General features: G+C 38.4%; 1 protein-coding gene across 2 annotated transcripts in view; it reads left to right on the top strand.

Moving 5' to 3' along the window:
- Positions 1-15,935, top strand: part of stat6 (signal transducer and activator of transcription 6, interleukin-4 induced) — a 51,301-nt gene extending 35,366 nt beyond the window's left edge. The window contains exons 12-21 of one of the 2 annotated variants that reach the window (XM_017487126.3): positions 2,042-2,134; positions 2,932-3,135; positions 4,231-4,325; positions 4,409-4,542; positions 4,780-4,953; positions 6,417-6,477; positions 9,609-9,665; positions 9,954-9,983; positions 12,129-12,227; positions 12,433-15,935. In XM_017487126.3, the coding sequence (XP_017342615.1) occupies positions 2,042-2,134; positions 2,932-3,135; positions 4,231-4,325; positions 4,409-4,542; positions 4,780-4,953; positions 6,417-6,477; positions 9,609-9,665; positions 9,954-9,983; positions 12,129-12,227; positions 12,433-12,499 (1,014 nt within the window). In that variant the 3' untranslated portion in view covers positions 12,500-15,935. Of the gene's footprint in view, positions 1-2,041; positions 2,135-2,931; positions 3,136-4,230; positions 4,326-4,408; positions 4,543-4,779; positions 4,954-6,416; positions 6,478-9,608; positions 9,666-9,953; positions 9,984-12,128; positions 12,228-12,338 lie in introns of both variants that reach the window. The other variant, XM_017487127.3, reaches the window with a different exon arrangement.
- The last annotated feature ends 186 nt before the right edge of the window (positions 15,936-16,121 follow it).

Raw genomic sequence — 16,121 nt, 5'->3', positions numbered from 1 at the left:
TGAGGTCTATAAATATATACAGCATACAAAATGTGCTCCAACTTTGTAGCGACAGTTTAAAGAAGGCCCAAATATGGGTGTGATGGTCAGGTGTGCACAAACTTTTGACCACATAGTATATTTGGTCCCCCTTTTTAAGGGACCAGAAGTAATTGACTGCTCAGCTGTTCCATGGCCAGGTGTGTGTTATTCCCTCATTATTTCACTTCCTGTTAAGCAGATAAAGCGTTTAGTGTTGATTGCAAGTGGGCCATTTGCATTTGGAATCTGTGGTTAAGTCTCAATATGAAGTCCAAAGAGCTGTCTTTGCCAATACGACCATGGAAGACAGCTGTGGTAGATGACAGAAGAATTCTTATCCAAGTGAGGACATGCCCCTTCACAACAGTTGGCCAAATGAAGAACACCCATCAGGATGTAGGCAGAAACAACATCCTATAGACAGATGAGACAAAGAAGAACTTGTACCAGAAAAATGGGAAAAGAATGTGTATGAAGGAACTGCTCATGATCTGAAGCGTACTACTTTACTTCATGGCATGGGCATGTATGGCTGCCAACAAGCAGGAACTAAAGACAGCTGCAGAAACGGCCTGGCAGAACATCACCAGGGAAGAAACCCAGCGTCGGGTGATGTCTGAGGGTTCCAGACATCAGGCAGTCATTTACTGTCAAACATTTGCAACCAACTATTAAAAACGACACTATAATTTATGATTGTTAGTTAGTCCCAGTAGTTTCTGTTCCTTAAAATGAAAGGGGAGGGGCAGGGGCAAAGTTTAAAAAGTGCTGTAATTACCAACCCCACCTACACCTGATTTACAAGCAAATACTCCCAGATTAAAACTGAAATTCTTCACTTTGAGGTCATTTACAGTATATAATGCTGTAACCCAGCCATGTCGCCCTATGAGCTTCCCAGGTGGCATCTCTGTGTGGACAGCCAAACTTTTTGTATCCAATGTCCGCACACCCAAAGCATCTCAGGCATTCTGTGGTAGCAAACACAGTGTAATTATTTGTGTGTTGTTACACATTCAGCATCTTATGACTATTAAGAAACATAAAAAATTGTCTGTGAAAAGTCAAGACATGCTTCACTGGCGAGTGGAGTCATTTTCTTTGGGCTGGCGAACTTTCCGAAGTGGGCCAGCTTTGATTTGAATAAAATGCGGACATGTTTGATATCACAACTCGCCTTGCAGGGGCAGACAGAGGGGAAACCCGTTTATTCATGCGGGAGGCAGAGTAGATGTTCTCACAGCCAACCTGCTCTCCCACCACTAATAATTCAATTCAATTTAGTTTTATTTATACAGCACTTTTAACAATGGACATTGTCCCAATGCAGCTTAACAGAAGTATATAAATTCAGGATATACATTTTAAATGTATGAATTTATCCATAATGAGCAAGCCAGAGGCAACGGTGGCAAGGGAAAACTCTATGAAAGTATATGAGGAAGAAACCTTGAGGGACTCAAAAGGGAATATACTCCCTTTAATACATTATTTTATACTCCCCTAATATACATTAGGAATATACTCATTGGGAATATAATTAGATTACAGTGTGTCTATTATAACAATAACTGAATGTTTAAAAGTGCTATAATGGCTGAGGGAGTTGACACAGATTTGCCTGTCTATTTGCTGTCGATGGAGGAAAAAAATGAGGATATGTACTATTTACACAGCTGTTTCACATTTATACTGAATCATTGAGTTTTATGTAACCGGAATAAACTCTCTGGCTTGGCTGTTCGATGTTTTCCAGTTGACTACCAGCTGTGTAGAATATCCTAATAGCCATGCGGAATTGTTTAATTCAACATGCCTTGTTACTACTTTAAGGATTTGTAAAAAAATGAATGGGTTTTTTTTGTGGCATAAAAAGCACTGAAGGTCTAGGATACAGTGTCCATTCAATTACACAAATCAAAACTTAAATTTTATAAAAAAAAGATTTTATAAAACAGTGCCCCTGGTCTGTTGTTGTTTATCGCGTGTGATGTCTGACGTGTTTCTTTTCCTCTTGTAGGTGATCTCACTTCCCGTTGTTGTAATCGTACACGGCAGTCAGGAGAACAATGCTATGGCCACCATCATTTGGGACTGTGCTTTCTCTGAACCTGTGAGTAGCACAGACAAGGTTTCTTGTTTATATAATTAAGGAATCAATCACAGTGCATGCAGTGATAGGAAAATAATCAACGACGGTGTGGGATAATGTGGCCCTACGTGAAGCAGAGTTACTGTTGGCACACCGAAGTTGATTATTTTCTCATAACAACATGTCACAAAATGTTTTTTTTTTTCTCTGATACTACAGCAGTTTGCCAATGCTAACTAGTTCTATTCGTTTCAAAATGACACATCACGCTTTTTATCCATTTATAGTTTACATTTAATCCAGGAAACAAATTCCTATTATTACTTTCATTATAACAGCTGTAAGCAGTCACTCCCTCACCAGTTTCTCATCTTTTTTCCCCTCACTTGATGTTAATAAGATTTTCTTTTGTAAAAACAACAACAACAAAAAACATACTTTATTAGTCCTGAAGACTTTTCAGTGTTGGAAAAACATTTTCATCTTTACCTCAGATTGCTACAAAGTGCTGAGACTGAAGACTCATTCCAAAAGTGTTATATAAACACCTCATCACAGACAACTTTATATCAATAGTACACATTTTTAATCCACTTATTTGGAGCGTCCACCATACAAGTCCCTGTATAAGTTGTTAGTATAGTAACAATAACGTATTACAAGTGCGTTAAAATAAACTTGTAAGTACAGTTCTGTTGTTAAGCTGTTATTGAAAATGAATCAACAACTTCTGATTCAAGATTCAGACTCAAGAATTAAACAGTGCTGCGGTATATGACGTGTAAATGAATAGTGTTTTTGTGTCATCATATCCACAGAACAGGATCCCGTTCGTGGTGCCTGATCGAGTGCCTTGGAGTCAAATGTCTGAGGCTCTGAGCTGTAAGTTCATGTCCGAGGTGCAGACCACACACGCGTTAGACAGATGCAACTTACACTGCCTCGCTCAGAAGATCTTTGACAAGCCCGATATTTCAGAGGACTTCAGCAACACACCCGTATCCTGGGCTCAGTTCAATAAGGTATTATTTCTCGTATTAATGAAGTGACCTTGCACATGTACATGTGCAGTAGTGTTTAAAAGTGTACTATAAATTTTAAAAAAATGAATATATCTGTTATTAAACAGTAAATCAGTAATTCAGCATTTTAGTCAGCTGATACATTTTTTGTCTGATAGCATATGTTTAATTAAAATCATAATATATATTCTCCTAGTGATGTTTTAAGTGTGGAGCTTAAATCTGGTCTCTAGACATTTTCTGTATTGACTTGGACTTGTCTCAGATTTATTGGTATTTGTCCTTGGATTTGCCTTGGGCAGTGGTCTCAGTCTCAACTGAGAGTAATGTACAGACTATGGGGGCACTGTAGCTTAGAGATTAGCACATTTATCTCTTAACTCCGGGGTTGTGGGTTCAAATCCCGCCTCTGCACTGTGTGTGCGGAATTTCCATGTTCTCCTTGTGCTTCGTGGGATTCCGTTGGGTCCTCCGGTTCCCTCCCACAGTCCAAAGACATGCATTATAGGCTTATTGGTATTTCCGAATTGTCTGTATTAATAGTACCCTGGGTAATATAGTTCCCTGGGATAGGCTTCAGGCCCCACAACCCAGTGTAGGATAAGCGGCATGGAAAATGAATGCATGGGTGGATGGAAAACGGACTAATCATTGACACAGTGCATGAGAAAAAGCCTAGTTGAAGTAGAAGCTTGAGCTCAGAAAAACGATTCGCTCCTGACTCAACCTCAGCTAGTCCTCATCTTGGACTTGACAATGCTGGTCTCGATTACAGGTCTATTTAACTCTTATCTCTTGGACTGACTAACACTTCATATTGACTCGATTAGAATAGTCCTCTAAGTGTTATGATTATCGCTCCTTATAGTCACATGATTAAAGTTTCCCCATATCAGTGGGCGCAGTGTGTAGAGTGCAACGCCAGGCTTTTCAGTTCTGTTCAAATAAAATGACATTGACTTGAACAGCCTTTATCAAGAATATGATATAGGAAATAATCTGCTGAAATCAGTTTTATCAGTGTTCAGGTACACACATCCAGTGAGATCATATGCAGACAAATATTAATTTAATATTCCATTATTTCTGATACAGGAAGTTCTGCCTGGGCGAAACTTCACCTTCTGGCAGTGGTTTGAGGGAGTGATTGATCTGACCAAAAAATGCCTAAAGGCCTACTGGAGTGATGGGTATGGGAAGTGTTCTCAGATTGACCAGTAAACTTAACATAACAACATCATTTCTCAATAATCTGTGCTGTTGTCCACTGCAGACTCATCCTTGGCTTTATTGGGAAGCAGCACCTTCACATCATTTTGCAGGACCAACCCAGTGGCACGTTTCTGCTGCGCTTCAGTGACTCTGAAATCGGCGGAATCACCATCGCCTATGTCGGCCTCAGTGATTGTATGTATGCTGAAAAGGACAGATTCGTATTTGCTTGAGTCAAAACATTTCAAAGGTCTATTTTGTTTCACTTTTCTGCAGTATGTCCTTAATTTTGGCACCCTTAATTTTAGACATTGATTTGCACATATAAGTTGTAACCTCTCTCTCTCTCTCTCTCTCTCTCTCTCTCTCTCACTCCGTCTCCCCCTCTCTCTCTCTGTCTCTTTCTCTCTCTTTCTCGCTCTCTCTCTCCAGCTGGATGCAGGAAAATCCAGAACATCCAACCATTCACCAAAAAAGACCTGGACTCTGTCGGCCTTGGCGATCGTATTCGGGACATCAACCTGATCTCACATGTATATTCAAATGCACCGGGACGATCTGCACGACTAACACAAAAGAACGAAGCATTTAAGAAATTCTATACAGGCAAGTACGCATGGAACAATATAACGCCCATCACGTATTGATGTTTGAGAGTTTGTGAGTTGTATGATCCTAGAATAGATGTTTTTTTTCTGAAACGTAATGTGCTGGTCAATATTTGATCAGCAAGCCGATGTCTAAAAGGTACATTTTAAAGTAGGCTGATATTCAGTGTGATGCCATCTAGTCTGATTCAGAATTCAGACGAGCATAGACGCCATTATCTCATTCTCTGGAACTGAAAGGCACAGGGGTCATTCCTCCTTTTTTTTTTTTTTTATTTATTTATTTATTTATTTATTTATTTATTTAGGATTTTACTGAAGCACGTAGAGAAAGATGGAGAGGGAGAGAAAGTGAAAAGAAATTGATTTAATAATGCGCAGCCTTATCGTAAATGTTATGAGTGGTAACCAGTTTCCATCCATACTGTTGCTAAGACCAAGCCAGATGAGGAACACTGTACTGGTGCATGACAGGAAGTTTCATACCAGGCATTCTTCAGTATTTGTATTGACATTTAGTTAGTACATGAAAAAAATTATTTGTGCACTTTATGTCTCAACCACTTATGAAAAAATCATCAATTTTTCACAGGATGCAAATCTTAATTTGTGTTTCACACTGTTCCTGCCCTCACATCCCTGATTTCCTGTCTGCACTGAGGCAGAAGCAATTTGTTTTATTTATTTCCTCTTCCTGAAATATGGAACAGCTGCACATGGGATTTCTCATGGGGCAAGTTATGTTCGTTAGTATGGCTCCAGTTCAGCTGGATTTTATTTGGAGCGAAGACTTGGCTTCATTAAATGCAGCTCTTCTGACCGTGACATATTAAACTGAAAAAAATTATCGGCATGTCCTTTTCTGTGCTTCTTTTCTCTCAAAACATTGAGCCTGTACCATTATGCTGTTTAGATTTGACAGTAATCTTTCTAATTCATTATTAAGCAAATGATTCATGTAAGTGATCTAACCAGAACCTTGGAGTCAGATGTTTTCAATGTGTGCATTGATATCACAGCTTTCACTACATCACAGTAGCTGCTTACAGCTACACATTTTCAAAAAAGGACACTGATAACTGCTGTTAAACGCCACATTACACTGAAAGAGGGATGAAATAATGTAAGCAAGGGGGAAGAGAACTGGTGAAAAGAATACATGAAAAGTGAAAGATAACCAGACAGAACAAAAGGCATAAAAAGAAAGAAAGTCTGAAAAAAGGAAGTCGGTGAAAGTAATACAGAGCTGCACCTAGTAAAGGGGATCTGCTGATTAGTCCAAAATATCATCAGTAGATGGAATATGAAAATCAAACTGACAGAAATTCTGTCCCGTGTATTTCAGTGGAAAGGTTTCAGACTGAACGTCATTACATCAGTGTTGTTCTGTTCCATGATTTCCATATAATGTTGTGCAACGACCATGCTGTGACGTAAACAAAGCTTTTGATTTTCCCACAGTTCCGTCTGCACCACACCCAGATGGATACCTGCCATTCAAGCTCACCACTGTCGTGGATCAGTAAGTAATACAACATGAATAGTCTGTTTTATTAAAAACAAAACTTTAATTACTACAAAACTACAGTCAACTTTCAAATTATTGACATACTTCAACTGCAGAGGCAAAATGTCTGGTTAAAATGATGACACATTGTTTTAAATTTCACATTCAAACAATTGCAGAACCTTACATTTCCTGTAGGAAAATCATTTTCATTAAAAAAAAAAAAACCCTTTGTTTGCCTTGCACCTCCGGGGTTGGGTGTTTGATTCCTGCCTCCACCCTTTGCATGTTCTCCTTGTGCTTCAGGGGTTTCCTCTGGGTACTCCAGTTTCCTCCCCAGTCTTGGTATTGATACCAAGAAAACTGGAATCTCAAAAAAAATTCAAGCTCAAAATATGACCTAATTATTCAAGTAGTTAATTTTTTATGTGCATTTTAATGGCTGTTCATACAGTAACAAATGCGCACAAAGCTTATGGTTCGCCAAGCTATTTATAAAAACAACTTGAAAATGCTTAACAATGAAATGAGGTCTGCCAGAAAATCTTACTTTTGATGTTTAATTGGCAGCCACAAAGACAACCCCAGATTCCTCTTCTCCACCATAAGGGCTGCTTAACCCCTCGCCTCAAAGATCAGAACTTTTCACAACTGAAAAGTGCAATGAGTTTGCAGCTTTCTTCAGCAATAAAATTACTATAATAAACCAAAACATAGCCAGCACTTGTCCTTCGGGTATGTTTTCTAACTCCACCTAATGCTGTTAAATGTAGTCTGTCCTCTTTCTCAGTGGTCAGCCCTAACACGCTTGCTCTGGTGATATCACTTCTTCTAGCTGCTTCTAGAATTCTTCTTAGCTGCTCTCTCGACTCATTACCCACCAGCTTCCTCGGGTTGGTTTTAAATTAATTATTACCAGAAATCCTGAGCATTGTTAATCAGTCCCTCCAGCAAGGAATTTTTCCACATACCGTTAAGAACACTATTGTTAGGCCTCTGCTGAAGAGAAACATCTTGATTCTTCTGTGCCCAGTATATACAGACATATCTCTAATCTTCAATTTCTTGGCAAAATAACTGAAAAAGTCGTGTCCATGCAGCTCATAACTACTTTTTGAAATCACTAAATAACGCCTCGAGTAACACCTTCTCTTTGCCTGAGCCCCGCCTCTGACACAGAGAGCAGACGAGATGACAGAGGCAGCGTGATCGGCTAAAATGTTGATGATATTCATTTTTATATAAATACAATGGGTGATATATCTCACTATATATGCATGACATATGTCACTAGAAATGATCGAGGTCACGTCCATAGACATTTCAATCTGGCTTTCGGTGCAATCATAGCCCAGAAACTGCTCTTCTGAAAGTTTTAAATGATCTGTCATAAAATAAGGATTCGGGTAATCTGTCAATTCTGGATCTTTTAGATCTCAGTGCTGCCTCAGTCGACCATGAGATTCTGCTTGACCGACCGCAAAACTAGGTTCACTTATCAGGCCTAGTCCTAGATTGGTTTAGGTCCTACTTAAGTGGCAGGGAGTACTATGTTGCACTGGGTACACACACTTCCAGACGTCATGAGATATCTTGTGGTGCTCCCCAAGGCTCAATTTTGAGTCCCTTGTTATAATGATAATGAGTCTCTATTGGTCACATATACATATGTACAGTTAAATAATTTTCTTCTTAGAGCGCAGGGTCAGCCATGATACAGCACCCCTGGAGCAGAGAGGGTTAAGGGCCTTGCTCAAGGGCCCAACAGTGGCAGCTTGACAGTGCTGGGGTTTGAACCCCCGACCTTCCGATCAGTAACCCAGAGCCTTAACTGCTAAGCCACCACTGCCCCATATGCCCCATATATATGCTGCCATTAACTGTATTTAATCGATATAACATCTCCTTCCTTCATTATGCAAATGACAAACAACTCTATCTCTCACTTGCACCAGATTCCTACAAGTCGATTAGCACCCTCGTGAACTGCATAGAGAGCCTAAATTTGTGGATGTCACCGAATATTCTGCACCTAAATAAATATAAGACAGAGGTACTTATCGAAGATGACGCACTGAGATAGTTGTTTATGCCATATATAGACTCCTTGTCTCTCAAGGCTAATGACTACGCTAAGAATTTAGGGACCGTGTTTGACAGTGATCTCAGTTTTAAAAAACATATTAGCGACGTTTGTAAAACAGCATATTATCACTTTTGTAACATCTCTAAAAGTGTGTGAGATTCTCTCCCCCACAGATAGTGAGAAACTCAAACATGCCTTTGTTACATCTAGACTCGACTGCTGCAACAGTGTTTTGGTTGGCTCACCAAAAGGCTCGATTAATCACTTACAAAGAGTTCAGTATACAGCTCCAAGAATGCTGACACGTACTAGACTGAAGAATCACCTCACAGGCTAACTGTCTTACAGAATTGCCTTTACAATCCTGTTATTCGTTTTTAAACGTCTTCATGGTGGTGCTCTTACATACCTTTTTAATATGATCACTAAATATACTCCTGCTAGATCACTTGGGTCATCCAACTGCAATCTGCTGGTTGTTCCTAAAACGTGGCTGAAAAGTTGTGAGTCAGTCTTTAGTCACCATGGGCCTAAACTACGGAAGCCTGTCCCTGACAACCCACCTACAGTTGATTCATTTAGTACTTTTCAAAAGTATCTCAAAGAGCATTTGTTCAACGGGTCCTTTCCTCAAACCATTTAATTTCCATACTTGATGTTATTTGTATCCTTTTATTTTTATTTTATTTTCTTATCTTTTTTTCATTTATTTTATTTTATTTCATTTCTTACTACTGATTTAATTTTCTTATCAGCTGTCATATGCATGTATGTATGTGTCTTCTGTAAAGCACTTTGTAAACATTGTTTTAAAAGATGCTATAAAAATAAAACTTTACTTACTTACTTATTAAATGCCAGATCCATTTCCAGTAGTCTCTAGTAATATGCTCCAGTACATCGAGGACAGTTAAACAATTATTTCAAAACATTCACGAATGGATTCATGGATATTTTTCATTATATTTGAAGTCAAGATGCTCTGAGGCAGGAATTGGGCAGGTATTAAATTAGAGTATTTGTCATACTTATGCTGGAATTGTGTGTGTTTCGTGTCCAGTGAGCATGGAGCTGCCATGATACCTCAGCCTGAATCAATGCAGGACCAATTCCCCATGTAAATATTTAAACATTCACATTTTCTCACACACTCATTCTGTTGGTTTGTTATTAGATACCTGGCCTGGTGAATGTAAATCAGGCTAAAGAACGTTTGTCAGTGTTTAAATACAAACTACATCTTACTCGTACTGCTATGCAAGCATTAGTCACTGAACACAGTTATTTTAATACAGTGAAACTTTAAATGGCAGATTTTCTTGTTGTTTATTATTAAAAATGAGTCCACTTAATAAGCATTATGACATTTTAACTCATGTTCTAATCACAATTCCTGTTTCTTTAGGTCCCAGGACCCAATGTTTCCTATGCAAACGTAAGTATAACTGTTCATACAATTGTTGCACCTTAATAATGCCGCTGCTTGGTGGTAGAAATAGTGACACAAAGCATAGGCTGTTGGTTTTTTTACTGAAATATGATGTAATATGTTAGACACCAAGCATGTGCTGATAATCATCTGTATGATATACAATGAGATTTAAAGCATATTATATTATTACCACTGCAAAATATTGATTTTCACTCAGCTTTAGCTGTTTTAGTACCTTACATTTATTCATTTAGCGGACGCTTTTAACCAAAGCGACTTACAATCGAGGAAATACAAGCAAAACGATATATCAAGCAGAGAACAATACAAAGTACAGAACAAAGTAGTGCTACCATGCAAGATTTCTAATGGAGTTGTAGAGGAGCAAAGAGTAGTGTAGAGGTGTAATCACAAATAATCTCTGCAAGTTGCATCAAAATTTTGGGGAGAAAATTAAAAAAAAAGCCACAGCAAAATCAAGCATTTTTGGCTGCAACAGTCACCGAAAAAAAACCCTCTGCGAAATCATGTACGGACTCAATTGAGGTTGGAAGTTCATTCCACCACTAAGGGACAGTCAGTTTGAGGGTTCTGGAAAGGGACCTTATGCCTCGCTGAGTAGGCACTACCAGGTGGAGGGAACATAAACCTCAAGGAGGGTGTTGAGGTAGGGAGGTGCTGTTCCAGACAAGGTGTTGTACGTGAGCATCAAGGCTTTGGTTTCTTTAACTTAGTGATATTTTTTACGGGGTGAGGTAGTTGGCCTTACGCCCAACCCCCAACCTGGAGGACCGGGTGTTGTCCTTCGTCTGGCCCCTCTCCTGATACCTGTTCGGCATGGTTAGACCTATCAGGGACCAAGTCCCCTCCGACATAGTTACTCGGGGTCATAAAGGCACGTAAACCACCCCACCACGTTAAGGTGACAACACAAGGGGGAGGTCTTTATGTCTCACACGGGACGAAGGGGATTAAGTATCAAGGCCTTGAATTGATGTGGGCAGCTACAGGAGGCCAGTGGAGGGAGACAAAGAGGGGTGTGACATGGGTCCCTTTGCCTGGTTGAAAATAAGCTGTGCTGCTGCATTCTGAATCATCTGAAGGGGTTTGATGGAGCTTATTTTAATGGATAAAATTCTCAATTCTTCTTAAGAATTCTCTTTATTTTACTTAATTAGTTTATGTAAAATAGTAGATTGACATGATAAAAGGTTCAGTAAAAACGTGATTTAGGGTTAAAAAGTAATTGTGACCTGAAAACATATACATCTGTTTGTGCCTGGTAAAGGACTTGTTTGGGGAAAAATCAAACCCATTCCCTCAAATGGTGTCAGTTAGCCAAAAGATGTTGAATCTTCTGTTTCGTGTTTTATTCATCAGTTTTCTAATGAAGCTATAGCAAAATACTTTCAGGAAACATGTTGACACATCCGTAAAAAGTAATGTCGTCAGTGACCACACTTTACCATGTATCTGAAAGAGGTAATGTTATGGAGGCTTACAGCTCGGATATCCTCTGGTATCATTTAAGTCCCTTGACGCAATGTACCAAAGATTGAAAGCAGAAGTGTACCAGAAAGATGGAAGTTATGCAGATAATATAATATAGTTCCACATAGTTCGATGTTTGACATGCTATTTTACAAAACGGTTTCTTTACAAACGAGAAATTAGATTTTATTTTGGTGTGTTCGAGGCAACGATGCAACTTGTAATTCCCCATCCACAGCCAGTAAAAACCACCGAATAAAACCCTCCTCAACTTGTCAACTTGGGGTAGTCTTTCCCCATTTATGGAGAGACGTCAAATCAACATGGCTGCTCACACTGTGAACAGTGTAAAGTGCCCCTTCTCTACTTATCAGTTGGTTTATAGCAGTATTGGCTTTAGATCAGTTAATATAGGGACAGTTCTTGGGTAAATCTATAACACTGACCATACTAATCGTTGTTTTGCGAAGGGATACATCTACATTAACGGCACCCGCTGTTGTTGCTGTGCAGCAATTTCAGTCCAAAAGTTCAGATCAAAAAATAAGAAAACTGTGTAAAATATACCTATACCAAACTATACCTTTAAAACTTTGTCTAATGATCCAATAATATAGCTGAAATGTTTAAAATGGGTGACTCACTATTTTTGCGCAGTCCTGTCTCTCTACCTGCGACTCCATATGCTTCCTCGTATCCGGAAACCCCCATGCCCAACCAAGGAGAATTGTACCCTCTCATCTACACCAATAACATGTGAGTCATCACACACAGCAAATGTTCACACACGCTTCCAGCCCTAATCGTAAGCTTGCTTTTCTTTTTCACACTGCATGTCATCTTATTATCTTGTCTCATTTCATTCAGGGATTTTAATTACCAACAATAAAAGAAAAAAAAACAAAAACAAAACAGCTGCAAATATCAGATTTGGTAAGTTGGAACCCCTTTTTGTTATCAGGACACCAGAACCACCAAGTAACATGGAGCTGGAGGAAATTCTCTCCAATTTGAACACTCAGTTATGATATGAAAGACTGCAGCCTGCAGGAGAAGTCCAGCGCAGAACCGGAAGTAGAGCATTATGTGGAAAAAAACAACACCACACAGACATGCTTTGGGGCATTGAATGAATTAGTAAGCTCCCTGGGGATGGAACTTGGCTCATCTTCGTTGTATCAAGGATATCCAGTGGCCTGTTACACTAAGGATGTACAGAACAGTGCGCATGCTTTTGCCTGAACTTTATTTATCACATCTGTGATATTTAAGTTTGGGTTGTATATGCGGGCTTAAAGGCACGTTTAAGAGGAAATTTCCATTTAAATAATATAAATATATAAATATAAATAGCAAACGAAAACTGAATTTCTCATAACAGTAGCCTGTGGTAAATGTGGATGTGAATAATCAGGCCAAATGGTGGCTTTCTGTTGTCCACAATGGGCGTGGTGTGACATAAATAAATACTCAAAAAAATCGCTCATAGTACCTTTAAGCCTGTAAAAGGTGTGATGGTAAAACCCAAAGACAGTCTTTCTATGCTTCTTATTTCTTTTGTCTAATAGGAAGGAAGTTATACATACTCAGCTCAGCTTGCACAGTTTCTGTCATATACCAGACTTCCTTAAGGCCACAGTGAGGAATTTGTAATGTCATCTTTCATAGTGTTTACAAAAAAAAGGGCTAAATCAGGATTTGTATTTCACTGGCAGTTGGTTTTTAAATTCATTTACATGCGTCATTTGGCAGACGCTCCTACAAAATGTGCAATACCAACGACTTGAAGAATCTGCACGATTTCGCAATCAGAGACTAATGCCAGTTTATACATGTCCTGGAGTGATTAAGAAAACCTACTACTTCTACTAAAGGTTTGCATGCAGTCAAAAAATTGCGATTACTAACATGGTCTACTGGGGATTGTGCTGTTCATGTAAGCAAAATACCATGTGTTTTCAAGTTTACCGTAATGAATATGCAATTTGGGGCATTGTCTCTCAGAGTGAATTTATTTATCAGCCTTAATGTGAATACCTGCAGACTGAAGCTATACCACAGGTATTAAATTTGCTTGCACTATGCCTTAGTATGTTGGCATATATATGTACACACACATGTATATATGTGCTTATATATGTACATATGTATGTATGTATGTGTGCTTATATATATTATATTATATTTATATTATATTATATTATATTATATTATACACACACACGTATACATATATACAACTGGTTTTTTTTTTTACACTTGATGCACAATTACTCATATATCTACCAAGATTCAGTTTTACTTTATTTTTGCTTCTGGGAGTGTCTATCAAGAAAAATAAGCACACGGAAAACTGTGTCACAGGTTGACATCATTTAGGCAAGAATTCTTTGAAAATCACCTGTAATAAGCTTGCTAACTACACATGCAGTTGATTCTGTTCTAAGTAAATGAGGGCATACAAAACAGTTCTCGCTATGATTTTAGAACAATCAGTGTTGGTCTTCCACTTGTCTGATATAAAATTCCTGACTGTGGCTTTAAGCAAGCATTCATTCCTTTCATTTCTCTTCATCCCTTTTCCTCTTTGGCATGGATGTGCCATGTCATAGTATAAGGGCTTTAATGATTGTCACATAAAAGGTATTCAGAGGCACTAAACTGTAGAGTTGGTAGTCAGTAACTCTGATCTTGGTGCTCCTGGAATGGCTCCTATGCCAATGAGGTGGATGTTTTTCTGGTGGTCTGGGAAAACCCTTCGGCTGTCTGGAAAACAGACAGAAATTATGAAAAATTGTTTTTCTGCCAATAATATGCTTTGACAGATCTTCTTTAAAGGAGTAAATATATGTTTACCAAAATGATGTGGAAATGTTTTTATTTAGAGTATTTTCCGTTCTTGCCTTGGTGTCTACCTGAAGAGAACATTCTGGGTGAGAAGTCAGTTTATCAAACATAGCAGTGTATGAAGTCAGTCTCGTAAAGAGGTTTAAAACCCTGGTAGCTGTGATCAGTGTCACGCTTTGACCAAGTTGCTACGTAGCTATGTGCCGAAATGAATCAGACATAAGCCTGATCATTTCATTCTGTAATCAGAGTCCAGCTGTCAAAATGTCTGACGCTCCTGCGCCATCATGTCGTCGTCATCAAAACAGAGAAGAGCACTTACACACTGTACAGCACATGACGGCGGACAAAGTAGAAATGTTTGAATGGACTACAAGTCATTAATACCGAAACAGAACTGAGAATTAATCAGCGATATTTTCACCACTGAGGTTAGCGTGAACAGAGATCAGTCGAGTGGAGCGATGACAATGAGGCTTGTATTAATCAAATTGAGAGAGCTAATGCCCCATTGTAAACCTTACTGTTCTTTACAATTTGTCAGTGATAGTTTGTCTATGGAGTAGAATATTTAAATGCAGTTTTCTAAAAAGAGAATTGAGAAGAGATGTGTTTCGGTTCATGAAATCTGTTTACAGAAGTACATATAGTGTATACGTATACATGAAGGGTTTTTCCCAGGCCACCACGCATTTAAATTCTAATTCTCCAGGTCGAGGTTTGGCGGGCAGTTCCGTAACGTCAGTGTCTTTATCACCTCCATTTAGTCAAATAAAAATGGCTTTAATTCCTGACAACAGTGTCAAATTTGATGCATTTCCTGCATTCTCTGTCCTCTAGCACACTTTCAATTGTGGTTTTCATTCCTTACGTTCATTCCTTTTTGGGACATTTGTACTATTCAGTATTTACAAACACAAAGTGCTACACTGCGAATATAATAAAATTCACTCATAATAAAAGTGACGGTATATGAGCAGATATAATCTATGCAGTAGCTCTGTACAACCTATCTGTACTTTTATCATTTTTGTCTTTATAAAGGGATTTATGTAAGAAATGTTAATAAGCTTGGACTTGTTCATCCATAGGCTAGATCAGGGGTGTCCAAGGTCTGGTGTGGGTGCAGGTTTTCATTCCAACCAAGCAGGAGGCACACCAGATTCTACCTGTTTAATCAGTTGAGCTTATCTTTCAGTAGAATCAGGTGTGGCTTCTGCTTAGTTGGAATCAAAACCTGCACCGGCCCTTTCCCGATAAGATCGGACACCATTGGGCTAGACTCTTAATAACCAAAATCTTCAAGGTGCATGTTCTGTCTTACACACATACACGTGTTTCATATTAAGGGGACCTTTAATCATAATGCAGTGTTTTACATGTAGCCTTACATGTAGTCGTTTTTTTTTTTTTTTTTTTTTTTTTTTTTTAAATTACTACTAAATCTGAAAAAAATCATGTCCTTTCTGTTAAGAAATGTGATATTACAATGTAATAATACTGTTTTGTTTTTTGTAAAATATTCATTTGTGCCATGAGTGATTTGTAAAGAGGAAGCGTGGAGTCAAAATGAAATGCAAATAAATATCTACGTGGACAGTAGCCTTCTGTAATGAACACACACTGCAGTCGTCTTAAATTGCTCCTAATTTCTTCCCATGGATAAATTTTGTGCTTTTATGGAAGAGTAAAGTCGTGTATTTAAAAAAAAAAATTAAATAAAATGTTCCTTGGTCAAATGTAACTAGTTAAATAATGCAAGTGTAAAACAATGCTTTCTTTTTTTTTTCTTCAAAAAAAAAA

The sequence above is a fragment of the Ictalurus punctatus genome, chromosome 15 (genome assembly GCF_001660625.3).
Source record: "Ictalurus punctatus breed USDA103 chromosome 15, Coco_2.0, whole genome shotgun sequence".
In the NCBI taxonomy this organism is placed as follows: Eukaryota; Metazoa; Chordata; class Actinopteri; order Siluriformes; family Ictaluridae; genus Ictalurus; species Ictalurus punctatus.
Note: the sequence above shows the minus strand (reverse complement) of the source record. Positions and strands in the feature narration are given on the sequence as shown.